The sequence below is a fragment of the Salvelinus alpinus genome, chromosome 4 (genome assembly GCF_045679555.1).
Source record: "Salvelinus alpinus chromosome 4, SLU_Salpinus.1, whole genome shotgun sequence".
Lineage (NCBI taxonomy): Eukaryota > Metazoa > Chordata > Actinopteri > Salmoniformes > Salmonidae > Salvelinus > Salvelinus alpinus.
The window spans coordinates 101,578,316-101,596,828 of NC_092089.1; the positions used below are offsets into that span (position 1 = coordinate 101,578,316).

At 41.8% G+C, this 18,513-nt stretch overlaps 1 protein-coding gene across 2 annotated transcripts in view; it reads left to right on the forward strand.

Annotated features, from left to right (window-relative positions):
- The window catches only part of neurl1b (neuralized E3 ubiquitin protein ligase 1B), a 44,049-nt gene that overhangs the window by 11,099 nt on the left and 14,437 nt on the right, over positions 1-18,513 (forward strand). The window contains exons 2-3 of one of the 2 annotated variants that reach the window (XM_071399798.1): positions 13,054-13,325; positions 16,450-16,783. In XM_071399798.1, the coding sequence (XP_071255899.1) occupies positions 13,054-13,325; positions 16,450-16,783 (606 nt within the window). The remainder of the gene's footprint in view (positions 1-13,053; positions 13,326-16,449; positions 16,784-18,513) is intronic. The other variant, XM_071399799.1, reaches the window with a different exon arrangement.

Genomic DNA, 18,513 nt, shown 5'->3' on the forward strand with positions numbered 1-18,513 from the left:
CCTTAGGCGAGCAATACCTAAAGACTTCTTTAATATTAGACATCGGGCACCAGCTGTTATTGACAAATAGACACACACCCCACCAATCATCTTACCAGACGTAGCTTCTCTTCTCTGCCAGTGCATGGAAAATCCCTCCAGCTCTATATTATCCGTGTCGTCGTTCAGCCACGACTCGGTGAAACGTAAGAAATTACAGTTTTTAGTGGCCAGTTGGTAGGATAGTCGTAATCATAGGTCATACATTTTATTTTCCAATGACTGCATGTTAGCAAGGAGAATTGATGGCAGTGGGAGTTTACTCGCTCGCCTACGGATTCTCAGAAGGCAGACCGATCTGCGTCCTCTTTCCCTCCATCTTACAGGCTGTATATGGGTTACAGGCTGTATATGGGTTACAGGCTGTATATGGGTTACAGGCTGTATATGGGTTACAGGCTGTATATGAGTTACAGGCTGTATATGAGTTACAGGCTGTATATGGGTTACAGGCTGTATATGGGTTACAGGCTGTATATGAGTTACAGGCTGTATATGAGTTACAGGCTGTATATGAGTTACAGGCTGTATATGGGTTACAGGCTGTATATGGGTTACAGGCTGTATATGAGTTACAGGCTGTATATGGGTTACAGGCTGTATATGAGTTACAGGCTGTATATGGGTTACAGGCTGTATATGGGCTACAGGCTGTATATGGGTTACAGGCTGTATATGGGTTACAGGCTGTATATGGGTTACAGGCTGTATATGGGTTACAGGCTGTATATGAGTTACAGGCTGTATATGGGCTACAGGCTGTATATGGGTTACAGGCTGTATATGGGTTACAGGCTGTATATGGGTTACAGGCTGTATATGGGTTACAGGCTGTATATGGGTTACAGGCTGTATATGGGTTACAGGCTGTATATGGGTTACAGGCTGTATATGGGTTACAGGCTAATTATGGGTTACAGGCTGTATATGAGTTACAGGCTGTATATGGGTTACAGGCTGTATATGGGTTACAGGCTGTATATGGGTTACAGGCTGTATATGAGTTACAGGCTGTATATGGGTTACAGGCTGTATATGAGTTACAGGCTGTATATGGGTTACAGGCTGTATATGGGTTACAGGCTGTATATGAGTTACAGGCTGTATATGGGTTACAGGCTGTATATGGGTTACAGGTTGTATATGGGTTACAGGCTGTATATGAGTTACAGGCTGTATATGGGTTACAGGCTGTATATGGGTTACAGGCTGTATATGAGTTACAGGCTGTATATGAGTTACAGGCTGTATATGGGTTACAGGCTGTATATGGGTTACAGGCTGTATATGAGTTACAGGCTGTATATGGGTTACAGGCTGTATATGGGTTACAGGCTGTATATGAGTTACAGGCTGTATATGGGTTACAGGCTGTATATGGGTTACAGGCTGTATATGAGTTACAGGCTGTATATGGGTTACAGGCTGTATATGGGTTACAGGCTGTATATGGGTTACAGGCTGTATATGAGTTACAGGCTGTATATGGGTTACAGGCTGTATATGGGTTACAGGCTGTATATGAGTTACAGGCTGTATATGGGTTACAGGCTGTATATGAGTTACAGGCTGTATATGGGTTACAGGCTGTATATGGGTTACAGGCTGTAAATGAGTTACAGGCTGTATATGAGTTACAGGCTGTATATGGGTTACAGGCTGTATATGGGTTACAGGCTGTATATGAGTTACAGGCTGTATATGGGTTACAGGCTGTATATGGGTTACAGGCTGTATATGAGTTACAGGCTGTATATGGGTTACAGGCTGTATATGGGTTACAGGCTGTATATGAGTTACAGGCTGTATATGGGTTACAGGCTGTATATGGGTTACAGGCTGTATATGAGTTACAGGCTGTATATGGGTTACAGGCTGTATATGGGTTACAGGCTGTATATGGGCTACAGGCTGTATATGGGTTACAGGCTGTATATGGGTTACAGGCTGTATATGGGTTACAGGCTGTATACTGTATATGGGTTACAGGCTGTATATGGGTTACAGGCTGTATATGGGTTACAGGCTGTATACTGTATATGGGTTACAGGCTGTATATGAGTTACAGGCTGTATACTGTATATGGGTTACAGGCTGTATATGGGTTACAGGCTGTATATGGGTTACAGGCTGTATATGGGTTACAGGCTGTATATGGGTTACAGGCTGTATATGGGTTACAGGCTGTATACTGTATATGGGTTACAGGCTTGTATATGGGTTACAGGCTGTATATGAGTTACAGGCTTTATATGGGTTACAGGCTGTATATGGGTTACAGGCTGTATATGAGTTACAGGCTGTATATGAGTTACAGGCTGTATATGGGTTACAGGCTGTATACTGTATATGGGTTACAGGCTGTATATGGGTTACAGGCTGTATATGAGTTACAGGCTGTATATGGGTTACAGGCTTGTATATGGGTTACAGGCTGTATATGAGTTACAGGCTGTATATGGGTTACAGGCTGTATATGGGTTACAGGCTGTATATGAGTTACAGGCTGTATATGGGTTACATGCTGTATATGGGTTACAGGCTGTATATGGGTTACAGGCTGTATATGGGTTACAGGCTGTATATGAGTTACAGGCTGTATATGGGTTACAGGCTGTATATGGGTTACAGGCTGTATATGGGCTACAGGCTGTATATGGGTTACAGGCTGTATATGGGTTACAGGCTGTATATGGGCTACAGGCTTGTATATGGGTTACAGGCTGTATATGGGTTACATGCTGTATATGGGCTACAGGCTGTATATGGGTTACAGGCCGTATATGGGTTACAGGCTGTATATGGGTTACAGGCTGTATATGGGCTACAGGCTGTATATGGGTTACAGGCTGTATATGGGTTACAGGCTGTATACTGTATATGGGTTACAGGCTGTATATGGGTTACAGGCTGTATACTGTATATGGGTTACAGGCTGTATATGGGTTACAGGCTGTTTACTGTATATGGGTTACAGGCTGTATACTGTATATGGGTTACAGGCTTGTATTCTGTATATGGGTTACAGGCTGTATATTGTATATGGGTTACAGGCTGTATACTGTATATAGGTTACAGGCTGTATAATGTATATGGGTTACAGGCTGTATATGGGTTACAGGCTGTATACTGTATATGGGTTACAGGCTGTATATGGGTTACAGGCTGTATACTGTATATGGGTTACAGGCTGTATATGGGTTACAGGCTGTATACTGTATATGGGTTACAGGCTTGTATTCTGTATATGGGTTACAGGCTGTATATTGTATATGGGTTACAGGCTGTATACTGTATATAAGTTACAGGCTGTATACTGTATATGGGTTACAGGCTGTATACTGTATATGGGTTACAGGCTGTATATGGGTTACAGGCTGTATACTGTATATGGGTTACAGGCTGTATATGGGTTACAGGCTGTATATGGGTTACAGGCTGTATATGGGCTACAGGCTTGTATATGGGTTACAGGCTGTATATGGGTTACATGCTGTATATGGGCTACAGGCTGTATATGGGTTACAGGCTGTATATGGGTTACAGGCTGTATATGGGTTACAGGCTGTATATGGGCTACAGGCTTGTATATGGGTTACAGGCTGTATATGGGTTACATGCTGTATATGGGCTACAGGCTGTATATGGGTTACAGGCTGTATATGGGTTACAGGCTGTATATGGGTTACAGGCTGTATATGGGCTACAGGCTGTATATGGGTTACAGGCTGTATATGGGTTACAGGCTGTATACTGTATATGGGTTACAGGCTGTATATGGGTTACAGGCTGTATACTGTATATGGGTTACAGGCTGTATATGGGTTACAGGCTGTTTACTGTATATGGGTTACAGGCTGTATACTGTATATGGGTTACAGGCTGTATATTGTATATGGGTTACAGGCTGTATACTGTATATGGGTTACAGGCTGTATACTGTATATGGGTTACAGGCTGTATACTGTATATAGGTTACAGGCTGTTTACTGTATATGGGTTACAGGCTGTATTCTGTATATGGGTTACAGGCTGTATTCTGTATATGGGTTACAGGCTGTATTCTGTATATGGGTTACAGGCTGTATACTGTATATGGGTTACAGGCTGTATACTGTATATGGGTTACAGGCTGTATACTGTATATGGGTTACAGGCTGTATACTGTATATGGGTTACAAGCTGTATTCTGTATATGGGTTACAGGCTGTATACTGTATATGGGTTACAGGCTGTATACTGTATATGGGTTACAGGCTGTATATTGTATATGGGTTACAGGCTGTATTCTGTATATGGGTTACAGGCTGTATTCTGTATATGGGTTACAGGCTGTATTCTGTATATGGGTTACAGGCTGTATACTGTATATGGGTTACAGGCTGTATACTGTATATGGGTTACAGGCTGTATACTGTATATGGGTTACAGGCTGTATTCTGTATATGGGTTACAGGCTGTATACTGTATATAGGTTACAGGCTGTATACTGTATATGGGTTACAGGCTGTATACTGTATATGGGTTACAGGCTGTATTCTGTATATGGGTTACAGGCTGTATTCTGTATATGGGTTACAGGCTGTATACTGTATATGGGTTACAGGCTGTATATTGTATATGGGTTACAGGCTGTATACTGTATATAGGTTACAGGCTGTATTCTGTATATGGGTTACAGGCTGTATTCTGTATATGGGTTACAGGCTGTATTCTGTATATGGGTTACAGGCTGTATTCTGTATATGGGTTACAGGCTGTATTCTGTATATGGGTTACAGGCTGTATTCTGTATATGGGTTACAGGCTGTATATTGTATATGGGTTACAGGCTGTATACTGTATATGGGTTACAGGCTGTATTCTGTATATGGGTTACAGGCTGTATTCTGTATATGGGTTACAGGCTGTATTCTGTATATGGGTTACAGGCTGTATATTGTATATGGGTTACAGGCTGTATATTGTATATGGGTTACAGGCTGTATATAGGTTAGAGGCTGTATTCTGTATATGGGTTACAGGCTGTATTCTGTATATGGGTTACAGGCTGTATACTGTATATGGGTTACAGGCTGTATTCTGTATATGGGTTACAGGCTGTATACTGTATATGGGTTACAGGCTGTATACTGTATATGGGTTACAGGCTGTATATGGGTTACAGGCTGTATATTGTATATGGGTTACAGGCTGTATTCTGTATATGGGTTACAGGCTGTATTCTGTATATGGGTTACAGGCTGTATACTGTATATGGGTTACAGGCTGTATACTGTATATGGGTTACAGGCTGTATACTGTATATAGGTTACAGGCTGTATACTGTATATAGGTTACAGGCTGTATATTGTATATGGGTTACAGGCTGTATACTGTATATAGGTTACAGGCTGTATACTGTATATAGGTTACAGGCTTGTATTCTGTATATAGGTTACAGGCTGTATACTGTATATGGGTTACAGGCTGTATACTGTATATAGGTTACAGGCTGTATACTGTATATGGGTTACAGGCTGTATTCTGTATATGGGTTACAGGCTGTATACTGTATATGGGTTACAGGCTGTATATTGTATATGGGTTACAGGCTGTATTCTGTATATGGGTTACAGGCTGTATTCTGTATATGGGTTACAGGCTGTATTCTGTATATGGGTTACAGGCTGTATACTGTATATGGGTTACAGGCTGTATACTGTATATGGGTTACAGGCTGTATACTGTATATGGGTTACAGGCTGTATTCTGTATATGGGTTACAGGCTGTATACTGTATATAGGTTACAGGCTGTATACTGTATATGGGTTACAGGCTGTATACTGTATATGGGTTACAGGCTGTATTCTGTATATGGGTTACAGGCTGTATTCTGTATATGGGTTACAGGCTGTATACTGTATATGGGTTACAGGCTGTATATTGTATATGGGTTACAGGCTGTATACTGTATATAGGTTACAGGCTGTATTCTGTATATGGGTTACAGGCTGTATTCTGTATATGGGTTACAGGCTGTATTCTGTATATGGGTTACAGGCTGTATTCTGTATATGGGTTACAGGCTGTATTCTGTATATGGGTTACAGGCTGTATTCTGTATATGGGTTACAGGCTGTATATTGTATATGGGTTACAGGCTGTATACTGTATATGGGTTACAGGCTGTATTCTGTATATGGGTTACAGGCTGTATTCTGTATATGGGTTACAGGCTGTATTCTGTATATGGGTTACAGGCTGTATATTGTATATGGGTTACAGGCTGTATATTGTATATGGGTTACAGGCTGTATATAGGTTAGAGGCTGTATTCTGTATATGGGTTACAGGCTGTATTCTGTATATGGGTTACAGGCTGTATACTGTATATGGGTTACAGGCTGTATTCTGTATATGGGTTACAGGCTGTATACTGTATATGGGTTACAGGCTGTATACTGTATATGGGTTACAGGCTGTATATGGGTTACAGGCTGTATATTGTATATGGGTTACAGGCTGTATTCTGTATATGGGTTACAGGCTGTATTCTGTATATGGGTTACAGGCTGTATACTGTATATGGGTTACAGGCTGTATACTGTATATGGGTTACAGGCTGTATACTGTATATAGGTTACAGGCTGTATACTGTATATAGGTTACAGGCTGTATATTGTATATGGGTTACAGGCTGTATACTGTATATAGGTTACAGGCTGTATACTGTATATAGGTTACAGGCTTGTATTCTGTATATAGGTTACAGGCTGTATACTGTATATGGGTTACAGGCTGTATACTGTATATAGGTTACAGGCTGTATACTGTATATGGGTTACAGGCTGTATTCTGTATATGGGTTACAGGCTGTATACTGTATATGGGTTACAGGCTGTATACTGTATATGGGTTACAGGCTGTATACTGTATATGGGTTACAGGCTGTATACTGTATATGGGTTACAGGCTGTATACTGTATATGGGTTACAGGCTGTATACTGTATATGGGTTACAGGCTGTATACTGTATATAGGTTACAGGCTGTATATTGTATATGGGTTACAGGCTGTATACTGTATATGGGTTACAGGCTGTATACTGTATATAGGTTACAGGCTGTATACTGTATATGGGTTACAGGCTGTATATTGTATATGGGTTACAGGCTGTATACTGTATATAGGTTACAGGCTGTATACTGTATATGGGTTACAGGCTGTATTCTGTATATGGGTTACAGGCTGTATACTGTATATAGGTTACAGGCTGTATACTGTATATGGGTTACAGGCTGTATATGGGTTACAGGCTGTGTACTGTATATGGGTTACAGGCTGTATATTGTATATGGGTTACAGGCTGTATATTGTATATGGGTTACAGGCTGTATACTGTATATGGGTTACAGGCTGTATACTGTATATAGGTTACAGGCTGTATACTGTATATGGGTTACAGGCTGTATATTGTATATGGGTTACAGGCTGTATATTGTATATGGGTTACAGGCTGTATATAGGTTACAGGCTGTATTCTGTATATAGGTTACAGGCTGTATATGGGTTACAGGCTGTATATGGGTTACAGGCTGTATATTGTATATGGGTTACAGGCTGTATATGGGTTACAGGCTGTATATTGTATATGGGTTACAGGCTGTATATGGGTTACAGGCTGTATACTGTATATGGGTTACAGGCTGTATATAGGTTACAGGCTGTATACTGTATATAGGTTACAGGCGGTATACTGTATATGGGTTACAGGCTGTATACTGTATATGGGTTACAGGCTGTATATTGTATATGGGTTACAGGCTGTATATTGTATATGGGTTACAGGCTGTATACTGTATATGGGTTACAGGCTGTATACTGTATATGGGTTACAGGCTGTTTACTGTATATGGGTTACAGGCTGTATACTGTATATGGGTTACAGGCTGTATATGGGTTACAGGCTGTATACTGTATATGGGTTACAGGCTGTATATGGGTTACAGGCTGTATACTGTATATGGGTTACAGGCTGTATACTGTATATGGGTTACAGGCTGTATATTGTATATGGGTTACAGGCTGTATACTGTATATAGGTTACAGGCTGTATATTGTATATGGGTTACAGGCTGTATACTGTATATGGGTTACAGGCTGTATTCTGTATATGGGTTACAGGCTGTATACTGTATATGGGTTACAGGCTGTATACTGTATATGGGTTACAGGCTGTATACTGTATATGGGTTACAGGCTGTATACTGTATATGGGTTACAGGCTGTATACTGTATATGGGTTACAGGCTGTATACTGTATATAGGTTACAGGCTGTATACTGTATATGGGTTACAGGCTGTATACTGTATATGGGTTACAGGCTGTATACTGTATATGGGTTACAGGCTGTATACTGTATATAGGTTACAGGCTGTATATTGTATATGGGTTACAGGCTGTATACTGTATATAGGTTACAGGCTGTATACTGTATATGGGTTACAGGCTGTATACTGTATATGGGTTACAGGCTGTATACTGTATATGGGTTACAGGCTGTATACTGTATATGGGTTACAGGTTGTATTCTGTATATGGGTTACAGGCTGTATACTGTATATAGGTTACAGGCTGTATACTGTATATGGGTTACAGGCTGTATACTGTATATGGGTTACAGGCTGTATACTGTATATGGGTTACAGGCTGTATACTGTATATGGGTTACAGGCTGTATTCTGTATATGGGTTACAGGCTGTATACTGTATATAGGTTACAGGCTGTATACTGTATATGGGTTACAGGCTGTATACTGTATATAGGTTACAGGCTGTATACTGTATATGGGTTACAGGCTGTATACTGTATATGGGTTACAGGCTGTATACTGTATATAGGTTACAGGCTGTATACTGTATATGGGTTACAGGATGTATACTGTATATGGGTTACAGGCTGTGTACTGTATATAGGTTACAGGCTGTATACTGTATATAGGTTACAGGCTGTATACTGTATATAGGTTACAGGCTTGTATTCTGTATATGGGTTACAGGCTGTATTCTGTATATGGGTTACAGGCTGTATATGGGTTACAGGCTGTATACTGTATATGGGTTACAGGCTGTATACTGTATATGGGTTACAGGCTGTATACTGTATATAGGTTACAGGCTGTATACTGTATATAGGTTACAGGCTGTATTCTGTATATGGGTTACAGGCTGTATATGGGTTACAGGCTGTATACTGTATATGGGTTACAGGCCATATACTGTATATGGGTTACAGGCTGTATACTGTATATGGGTTACAGGCTGTATATGGGTTACAGGCTGTATACTGTATATGGGTTACAGGCTGTATATAGGTTACAGGCTGTATACTGTATATAGGTTACAGGCTGTATACTGTATATAGGTTACAGGCTGTATATTGTATATGGGTTACAGGCTGTATATAGGTTACAGGCTGTATACTGTATATAGGTTACAGGCTGTATACTGTATATAGGTTACAGGCTGTATATGGGTTACAGGCTGTATACTGTATATGGGTTACAGGCTGTATATAGGTTACAGGCTGTATACTGTATATAGGTTACATGCTGTATACTGTATATAGGTTACAGGCTGTATATTGTATATGGGTTACAGGCTGTATATGGGTTACAGGCTGTATACTGTATATAGGTTACAGGCTGTATATGGGTTACAGGCTGTATATTGTATATAGGTTACAGGCTGTATATGGGTTACAGGCTGTATACTGTATATGGGTTACAGGCTGTATACTGTATATGGGTTACAGGCTGTATTCTGTATATAGGTTACAGGCTGTATTCTGTATATAGGTTACAGGCTGTATATGGGTTACAGGCTGTATATGGGTTACAGGCTGTATACTGTATATAGGTTACAGGCTGTATACTGTATATAGGTTACAGGCTGTATACTGTATATAGGTTACAGGCTGTATATGGGTTACAGGCTGTATATTGTATATAGGTTACAGGCTGTATTCTGTATATAGGTTACAGGCTGTATATGGGTTACAGGCTGTATATGGGTTACAGGCTGTATATGGGTTACAGGCTGTATTCTGTATATGGGTTACAGGCTGAATATGGGTTACAGGCTGTATACTGTATATGGGTTACAGGCTGTATATTGTATATGGGTTACAGGCTGTATATGGGTTACAGGCTGTATACTGTATATAGGTTACAGGCTGTATACTGTATATAGGTTACAGGCTGTATATTGTATATGGGTACAGGCTGTATATGGGTTACAGGCTGTATATTGTATATGGGTTACAGGCTGTATATGGGTTACAGGCTGTATATTGTATATGGGTTACAGGCTGTATACTGTATATGGGTTACAGGCTGTATATTGTATATGGGTTACAGGCTGTATACTGTATATGGGTTACAGGCTGTATATGGGTTACAGGCTGTATATTGTATATGGGTTACAGGCTGTATATGGGTTACAGGCTGTATATTGTATATGGGTTACAGGCTGTATATGGGTTACAGGCTGTATATTGTATATGGGTTACAGGCTGTATATGGGTTACAGGCTGTATATTGTATATGGGTTACAGGCTGTATATTGTATATGGGTACAGGCTGTATATGGGTTACAGGCTGTATATTGTATATGGGTTACAGGCTGTATATAGGTTACAGGCTGTATACTGTATATGGGTTACAGGCTGTATATTGTATATGGGTTACAGGCTGTATATGGGTTACAGGCTATATATTGTATATGGGTACAGGCTGTATATGGGTTACAGGCTGTATATTGTATATGGGTTACAGGCTGTATATGGGTTACAGGCTGTATATTGTATATGGGTTACAGGCTGTATATGGGTTACAGGATGTATACTGTATATGGGTTACAGGCTGTGTACTGTATATAGGTTACAGGCTGTATACTGTATATAGGTTACAGGCTGTATACTGTATATAGGTTACAGGCTTGTATACTGTATATAGGTTACAGGCTTGTATTCTGTATATGGGTTACAGGCTGTATTCTGTATATGGGTTACAGGCTGTATATGGGTTACAGGCTGTATACTGTATATGGGTTACAGGCTGTATACTGTATATGGGTTACAGGCTGTATACTGTATATAGGTTACAGGCTGTATACTGTATATAGGTTACAGGCTGTATTCTGTATATGGGTTACAGGCTGTATATGGGTTACAGGCTGTATACTGTATATGGGTTACAGGCCATATACTGTATATGGGTTACAGGCTGTATACTGTATATGGGTTACAGGCTGTATATGGGTTACAGGCTGTATACTGTATATGGGTTACAGGCTGTATATAGGTTACAGGCTGTATACTGTATATAGGTTACAGGCTGTATACTGTATATAGGTTACAGGCTGTATATTGTATATGGGTTACAGGCTGTATATAGGTTACAGGCTGTATACTGTATATAGGTTACAGGCTGTATACTGTATATAGGTTACAGGCTGTATATGGGTTACAGGCTGTATACTGTATATGGGTTACAGGCTGTATATAGGTTACAGGCTGTATACTGTATATAGGTTACATGCTGTATACTGTATATAGGTTACAGGCTGTATATTGTATATGGGTTACAGGCTGTATATGGGTTACAGGCTGTATACTGTATATAGGTTACAGGCTGTATATGGGTTACAGGCTGTATATTGTATATAGGTTACAGGCTGTATATGGGTTACAGGCTGTATACTGTATATGGGTTACAGGCTGTATACTGTATATGGGTTACAGGCTGTATTCTGTATATAGGTTACAGGCTGTATTCTGTATATAGGTTACAGGCTGTATATGGGTTACAGGCTGTATATGGGTTACAGGCTGTATACTGTATATAGGTTACAGGCTGTATACTGTATATAGGTTACAGGCTGTATACTGTATATAGGTTACAGGCTGTATATGGGTTACAGGCTGTATATTGTATATAGGTTACAGGCTGTATTCTGTATATAGGTTACAGGCTGTATATGGGTTACAGGCTGTATATGGGTTACAGGCTGTATATGGGTTACAGGCTGTATTCTGTATATGGGTTACAGGCTGAATATGGGTTACAGGCTGTATACTGTATATGGGTTACAGGCTGTATATTGTATATGGGTTACAGGCTGTATATGGGTTACAGGCTGTATACTGTATATAGGTTACAGGCTGTATACTGTATATAGGTTACAGGCTGTATATTGTATATGGGTACAGGCTGTATATGGGTTACAGGCTGTATATTGTATATGGGTTACAGGCTGTATATGGGTTACAGGCTGTATATTGTATATGGGTTACAGGCTGTATACTGTATATGGGTTACAGGCTGTATATTGTATATGGGTTACAGGCTGTATACTGTATATGGGTTACAGGCTGTATATGGGTTACAGGCTGTATATTGTATATGGGTTACAGGCTGTATATGGGTTACAGGCTGTATATTGTATATGGGTTACAGGCTGTATATGGGTTACAGGCTGTATATTGTATATGGGTTACAGGCTGTATATGGGTTACAGGCTGTATATTGTATATGGGTTACAGGCTGTATATTGTATATGGGTACAGGCTGTATATGGGTTACAGGCTGTATATTGTATATGGGTTACAGGCTGTATATAGGTTACAGGCTGTATACTGTATATGGGTTACAGGCTGTATATTGTATATGGGTTACAGGCTGTATATGGGTTACAGGCTATATATTGTATATGGGTACAGGCTGTATATGGGTTACAGGCTGTATATTGTATATGGGTTACAGGCTGTATATGGGTTACAGGCTGTATATTGTATATGGGTTACAGGCTGTATATGGGTTACAGGCTGTATACTGTATGTCCTCATCAACTAGGTATTTTAACCTGTCGTTGTGTCAATGGGCTGGAACACTCACGGATCTTCCGGTAACCATTAACCAATTAACCAATCCTTTTCCTCTCTTCTTATTCTGTTATTACCTCCTCCCAGAAGATGTGACTCTACAGCCCGACCCTGTGGTGAGCAGGCAGTACTTCACCCTGCAGGGTGGCATCGGTGGGGGAGGGGGTGTCGGGGGTTCGGGGGTGGAGAGGCGGACGTCAGCCCCCCCAGTGATCCTCAGTCTGGAGTCGCCCAGGTTCCACCCTCATGCCAAGGGGAAGAACATCAGGCTGGACGGTCAGCTGAGACGAGCTACCAGGAAGAACAGCTTCTGCAACGGAATCACCTTCAGCCAACGACCTGTTAGACTCTATCAGAAGGTTAGACCCTGACCCTGATATACCCTGACCCTAACATACCCTAACACTCACCCTAACACTAACCCTAACATACCCTAACACTAACCCTAACATACCCTAACACTAACCCTAACATACCCTAACACTAACCCTAACATACCCTAACACTATCCCTAACATACCCTAACACTAACCCTAACATACCCTAACACTATCCCTAACATACCCTAACACTAACCCTAACATACCCTAACACTAACCCTAACATACCCTAACACTAACCCTAACATACCCTAACACTAACCCTAACATACCCTAACACTAACCCTAACATACCCTAACACTATCCCTAACATACCCTAACACTAACCCACCCTAACACTAATATACCCTAACCCTGATATACCCTAACCCTAACCATGATATACCCTAACCCTGATATACCCTAACCCTGATATACCCTAACCATGATATACCCTAACCCTGATATACCCTTACCCTGATATACCCTAACCCTAACCATGATATACCCTAACCCTGATATACCCTAACCCTGATATACCCTAACCCTGATATACCCTAACCATGATATACCCTAACCCTGATATACCCTAACTCTGATATACCCTAACCCTAACCTCAGCAACCTGCTCTACGAGAAGGTAACATCTCTGTCTGGAGACATCTCTGTCTGGAGACATCTCTGTCATCTCTGTCTGGAGACATCTCTGACATCTCTGTCTGGAGACATCTTCGTCATCTCTATCATCTCTGTCTGGAGACATCTTCGTCATCTCTATCATCTCTGTCTGGAGACATCTTTGTCATCTCTATCATCTCTGTCTGGAGACATCTTTGTCATCTCTGTCATCTCTGTCTGGAGACATCTTTGTCATCTCTATCATCTCTGTCTGGAGACATCTTTGTCATCTCTATCATCTCTGTCTGGAGACATCTGTCATCTCTGTCTGGAGACATCTGTCATCTCTGTCTGGAGACATCTGTCATCTCTGTCTGGAGACATCTGTCATCTCTATAATCTCTGTCTGGACACTCTCTGTCATCTCTATCATCTCTGTCTACCCCTACCCCGGTCAACTGCCCGGCACCCTCCACAGCAACCCGCCAAAGCCCCCACCATTTCTCCTTCACCCAAATCCAGATAGCTGATGTTCTGAAAGAGCTGCAAAATCTGGACCCCTACAAATCAGCCGGGCTAGATGATCTGGACCCTCTCTTTCTAAAATTATCTGCCGAAATTGTTGCCACCCCTATTACTAGCCTTTTCAACCTCTCTTTCGTGTCGTCTGAGATTCCCAAAGATTGGAAAGCAGCTACGGTCATCTCCCTCTACAAAGGGGGAGACACACTAGACCCAAACTGCTACAGACCTATATCTATCCTACCCTGCCTTTCTAAGGTCTTCGAAAGCCAAGTTAACAAACAGATTACCGACCATTTAGAATCCCACCGTACCTTCTCCGCTATGCAATCTGGTTTCAGAGCTGGTCATGGGTGCACCTCGGCCACGCTCAAGGTCCTAAACGATATCATAACCGCCATCGATAAGAGACATTACTGTGCAGCCGTATTCATCGACCTGGCCAAGGCTTTCGACTCTGTCAATCACCACATTCTTATTGGCAGACTCAACAGCCTTGGTTTCTCAAATGACTGCCTCGCCTGGTTCACCAATTACTTCTCTGATAGAGTTCAGTGTGTCAAATCAGAGGGTCTGTTGTCCGGACCTCTGGCAGTCTCTATGGGGGTGCCACAGGGTTCAATTTTCGGGCCGACTCTCTTCTCTGTATACATCAATGATGTCGCTCTTGCTGCTGGTGATTCTCTGATCCACCTCTACGCAGACGACACCATTCTGTATACTTCTGGACCTTCTTTGGACACTGTGTTAACTAACCTCCAGACGAGCTTCAATGCCATACAACTCTCTTTCCGTGGCCTCCAACTGCTCTTAAATGCAAGTAAAACTAAATGCATGCTATTCAATCGATCACTGCTCGCACCTGCCCGCCCGTCCAGCATCACTACTCTGGACGGCTCTGACTTAGAATACGTGAACAACTACAAATACCTAGGTGTCTGGTTAGACTGTAAACTCTCCTTCCAGACTCACATTAAGCATCTCCAATCCAAACTTAAATCTAGAATCGGCTTCCTATATCGCAACAAAGCATCCTTCACTCATGCTGCCAAACATACCCTCGTAAAACTGACCATCCTACCGATCCTCGACTTCGGCGATGTCATCTACAAAATAGCCTCCAACACTCTACTCAACAAATTGGATGCAGTCTATCACAGTCCCATCCGTTTTGTCACCAAAGCCCCATACACTACCCACCACTGCGACCTGTACGCTCTCGTTGGTTGGCCCTCGCTTCATACTCGTCCCCTAACCCACTGGCTACAGGTTATCTACAAGTCTCTGCTAGGTAAAGCCCCGCCTTATCTCAGCTCACTGGTCACCATAGCAGCACCCACTCGTAGCACGCGCTCCAGCAGGTATATCTCACTGGTCACCCCCAAAGCCAATTCCTCCTTTGGTCGCCTTACCTTCCAGTTCTCTGCTGCCAGTGACTGGAACGAACTGCAAAAATCTCTGAAGCTGGAGACTCATATCTCCCTCACTAGCTTTAAGCACCAGCTGTCAGAGCAGCTCACAGATCACTGCACCTGTACATAGCCCATCTGTAAATAGCCCATCCAATCTACCTCATCCCCATACTGTATTTGTTTATTTATCTTGCTCCTTTGCACCCCAGCATCTCTACTTGCACATTCATATTCTGCACATCTTCCATTCCAGTGTTTAATTGCTATATTGTATTAACTTCGCCACCATGGCCGATTTATTGTCTTAACTCCCTTATCTTACCTCATTTGCACTCACTGTATATAGACTTTTTTGTTTTCTTTAGTTCTACATACTGTATTATTGACTGTATGTTTTGTTTATTCCATGTGTTGTTGTATGTGTCGAACTGCTTTGCTTTATCTTGGCCAGGTTGCAGTTGCAAATGAGAACTTGTTCTCAACTAGCCTACCTGGTTAAATAAAAGGTGAAATAAAACAAAATGAATAGAAAACTTCCTGTATGAAAAGCATGTGATCATTACAATCCCAGGTGCGGCTGCGTCTGTCCGGTGTCCACAACGACTGGAGCGGTGCTCTGCGGTTCGGTTTCACCAGTCTGGACCCTAGCGAGCTCAACTCCTCCAACATCCCCAAGTACGCCTGTCCGGACCTGGTGACGCGGCCGGGCTCCTGGGCCAAAGCCCTGCCGGAACGCCTGGCGGTCCGCAACAACGTCCTGTCCTTCTGGGCCGACAGACACGGTCGTGTGTTCTACAGCATCAACGAGGAGGAACCCACTCTCTTCCATTGTGGTCTGAGTATAGGATGTCCGCTCTGGGCCATCATAGACATCTATGGTCTCACCCAGGAGGTTACACTGCTAGGTCAGTCTCTGCCTTGTTAATGTTGTAAATGACTATTGTAGCTGGAAACGGCTGATTTTTAATACGGAATATCTACATAGGTGTACAGAGGCCCAAGCAGCACGATATTGCACTGCAGCTGTAGAACAACCAGCCTAGGAGTCAGAGAGAAAGGCAGTTAATGGTGGCCAAACACTTCAGTAGCCCCTCATTAGGACCACAACACATTCACAGCTGAATTGAGCTGTTCCCTTAATGGTTGGCCTTTTAAGGGAACAGCTCAACTCAGCTGTGAATGGTTGGCCTTTTAAGGGAACAGCTCAACTCAGCTGTGAATGGTTGGCCTTTAAGGAAACAGCTCAACTCAGCTGTGAATGGTTGGCCTTTTAAGGGAACAGCTCAACTCAGCTGTGAATGGCCTTTTAATTAAGGGCTCTTCTTAAGGGTCGTTCCGTCAGGAGGACAGTTGTTAATTATGCAGCGCCGTGTGTCACGATCACAGATTTTAGAGAAACAACAAATTTCGGTACATATACAGTTGAAGTCTGAAGTTTACATACACTTAGGTTGGAGTCATTAAAACTAGTTTTTCAACCACTCCACACATTTCTTGTTAACAAACTATAGTTTTGGCAAGTCGGTTAGGACATCTACTTTGTGCATGAAACAAGTAATTTTTCCAACAACTGTTTACAGACAGATTATTTCCCTTATAATTCAATGTATCACAATTCCAGTGGGTCAGAAGTTTACATACACTAAGTTGACTGTGTCTTTAAACAGCTTGGAAAATTCCAGAAAATTATGTTATGGCTCTAGAAGCTTCTGATAGGCTAATTGACATAATTTCAGTCAATTGGAGGTGTTTCTGTGGATGTATTTCAAGGCCTACCTTCAAACTCTGTGCCACTTTGCTTGACATCATGGGAAAATCAGCCAAGACCTCTGGTTCATCCTTGGGAGCAATTTGCAAACGCCTGAAGGTACCACATTCATCTGTACAAACAATAGTACGCAAGTATTAACACCATGGGACCACGCAGCCGTCATACCGCTCAGGAAGGATACGCGTTCTGTCTCCTAGAGATCAACGTACTTTTGTGCGAAAAGTGCAAATCAATCCCAGAACAATAGCAAAGGACCTTGTGAAGATGCTGGAGGAAACAGGTAGAAAAGTATCTATATCCACAGTAAAACGAGTCCTATATCGACATAACCTGAAAGGCTGCTCAGCAAGGAAGAAGCCACTGCTCCAAAACCGCCATAAAAAAGCTAGAGTATGGTTTGCAACTGCAGATGGGGACAAAGATCGTACTTTTTGGAGAAATGTGTTCTGGTCTGATGAAACACAAATAGAACTGTTTGGCCATAATGACCATCGTTATGTTTGGAGGAAAAAGGGGGAAGCTTGCAAGCCGAAGAACACCATCCCAACCGTGAAGCACGGGGGTGACAGCATCATGTTGTGGGGGTGCTTTGCTGCAGGAGGGACTGGTGCACTTCACAAAATAGATGGTATCATGAGTGTATGTAAACTTCTGACCCACTGGGAATGTGATGAAAGAAATAAAAGCTGAAATAAATCATTCTCTCTACTATTATTTTGACATTTCACATTCTTAAAATAAAGTGGTGATCCTAACTGACCTAAAACAGGGAATTTTTACTAGGATTAAATGACAGGAATTGTGAAAAACTGAGTTTAAATGTATTTGGCTAAGGTGTATGTAAACTTCTGACTTCAACTGTAA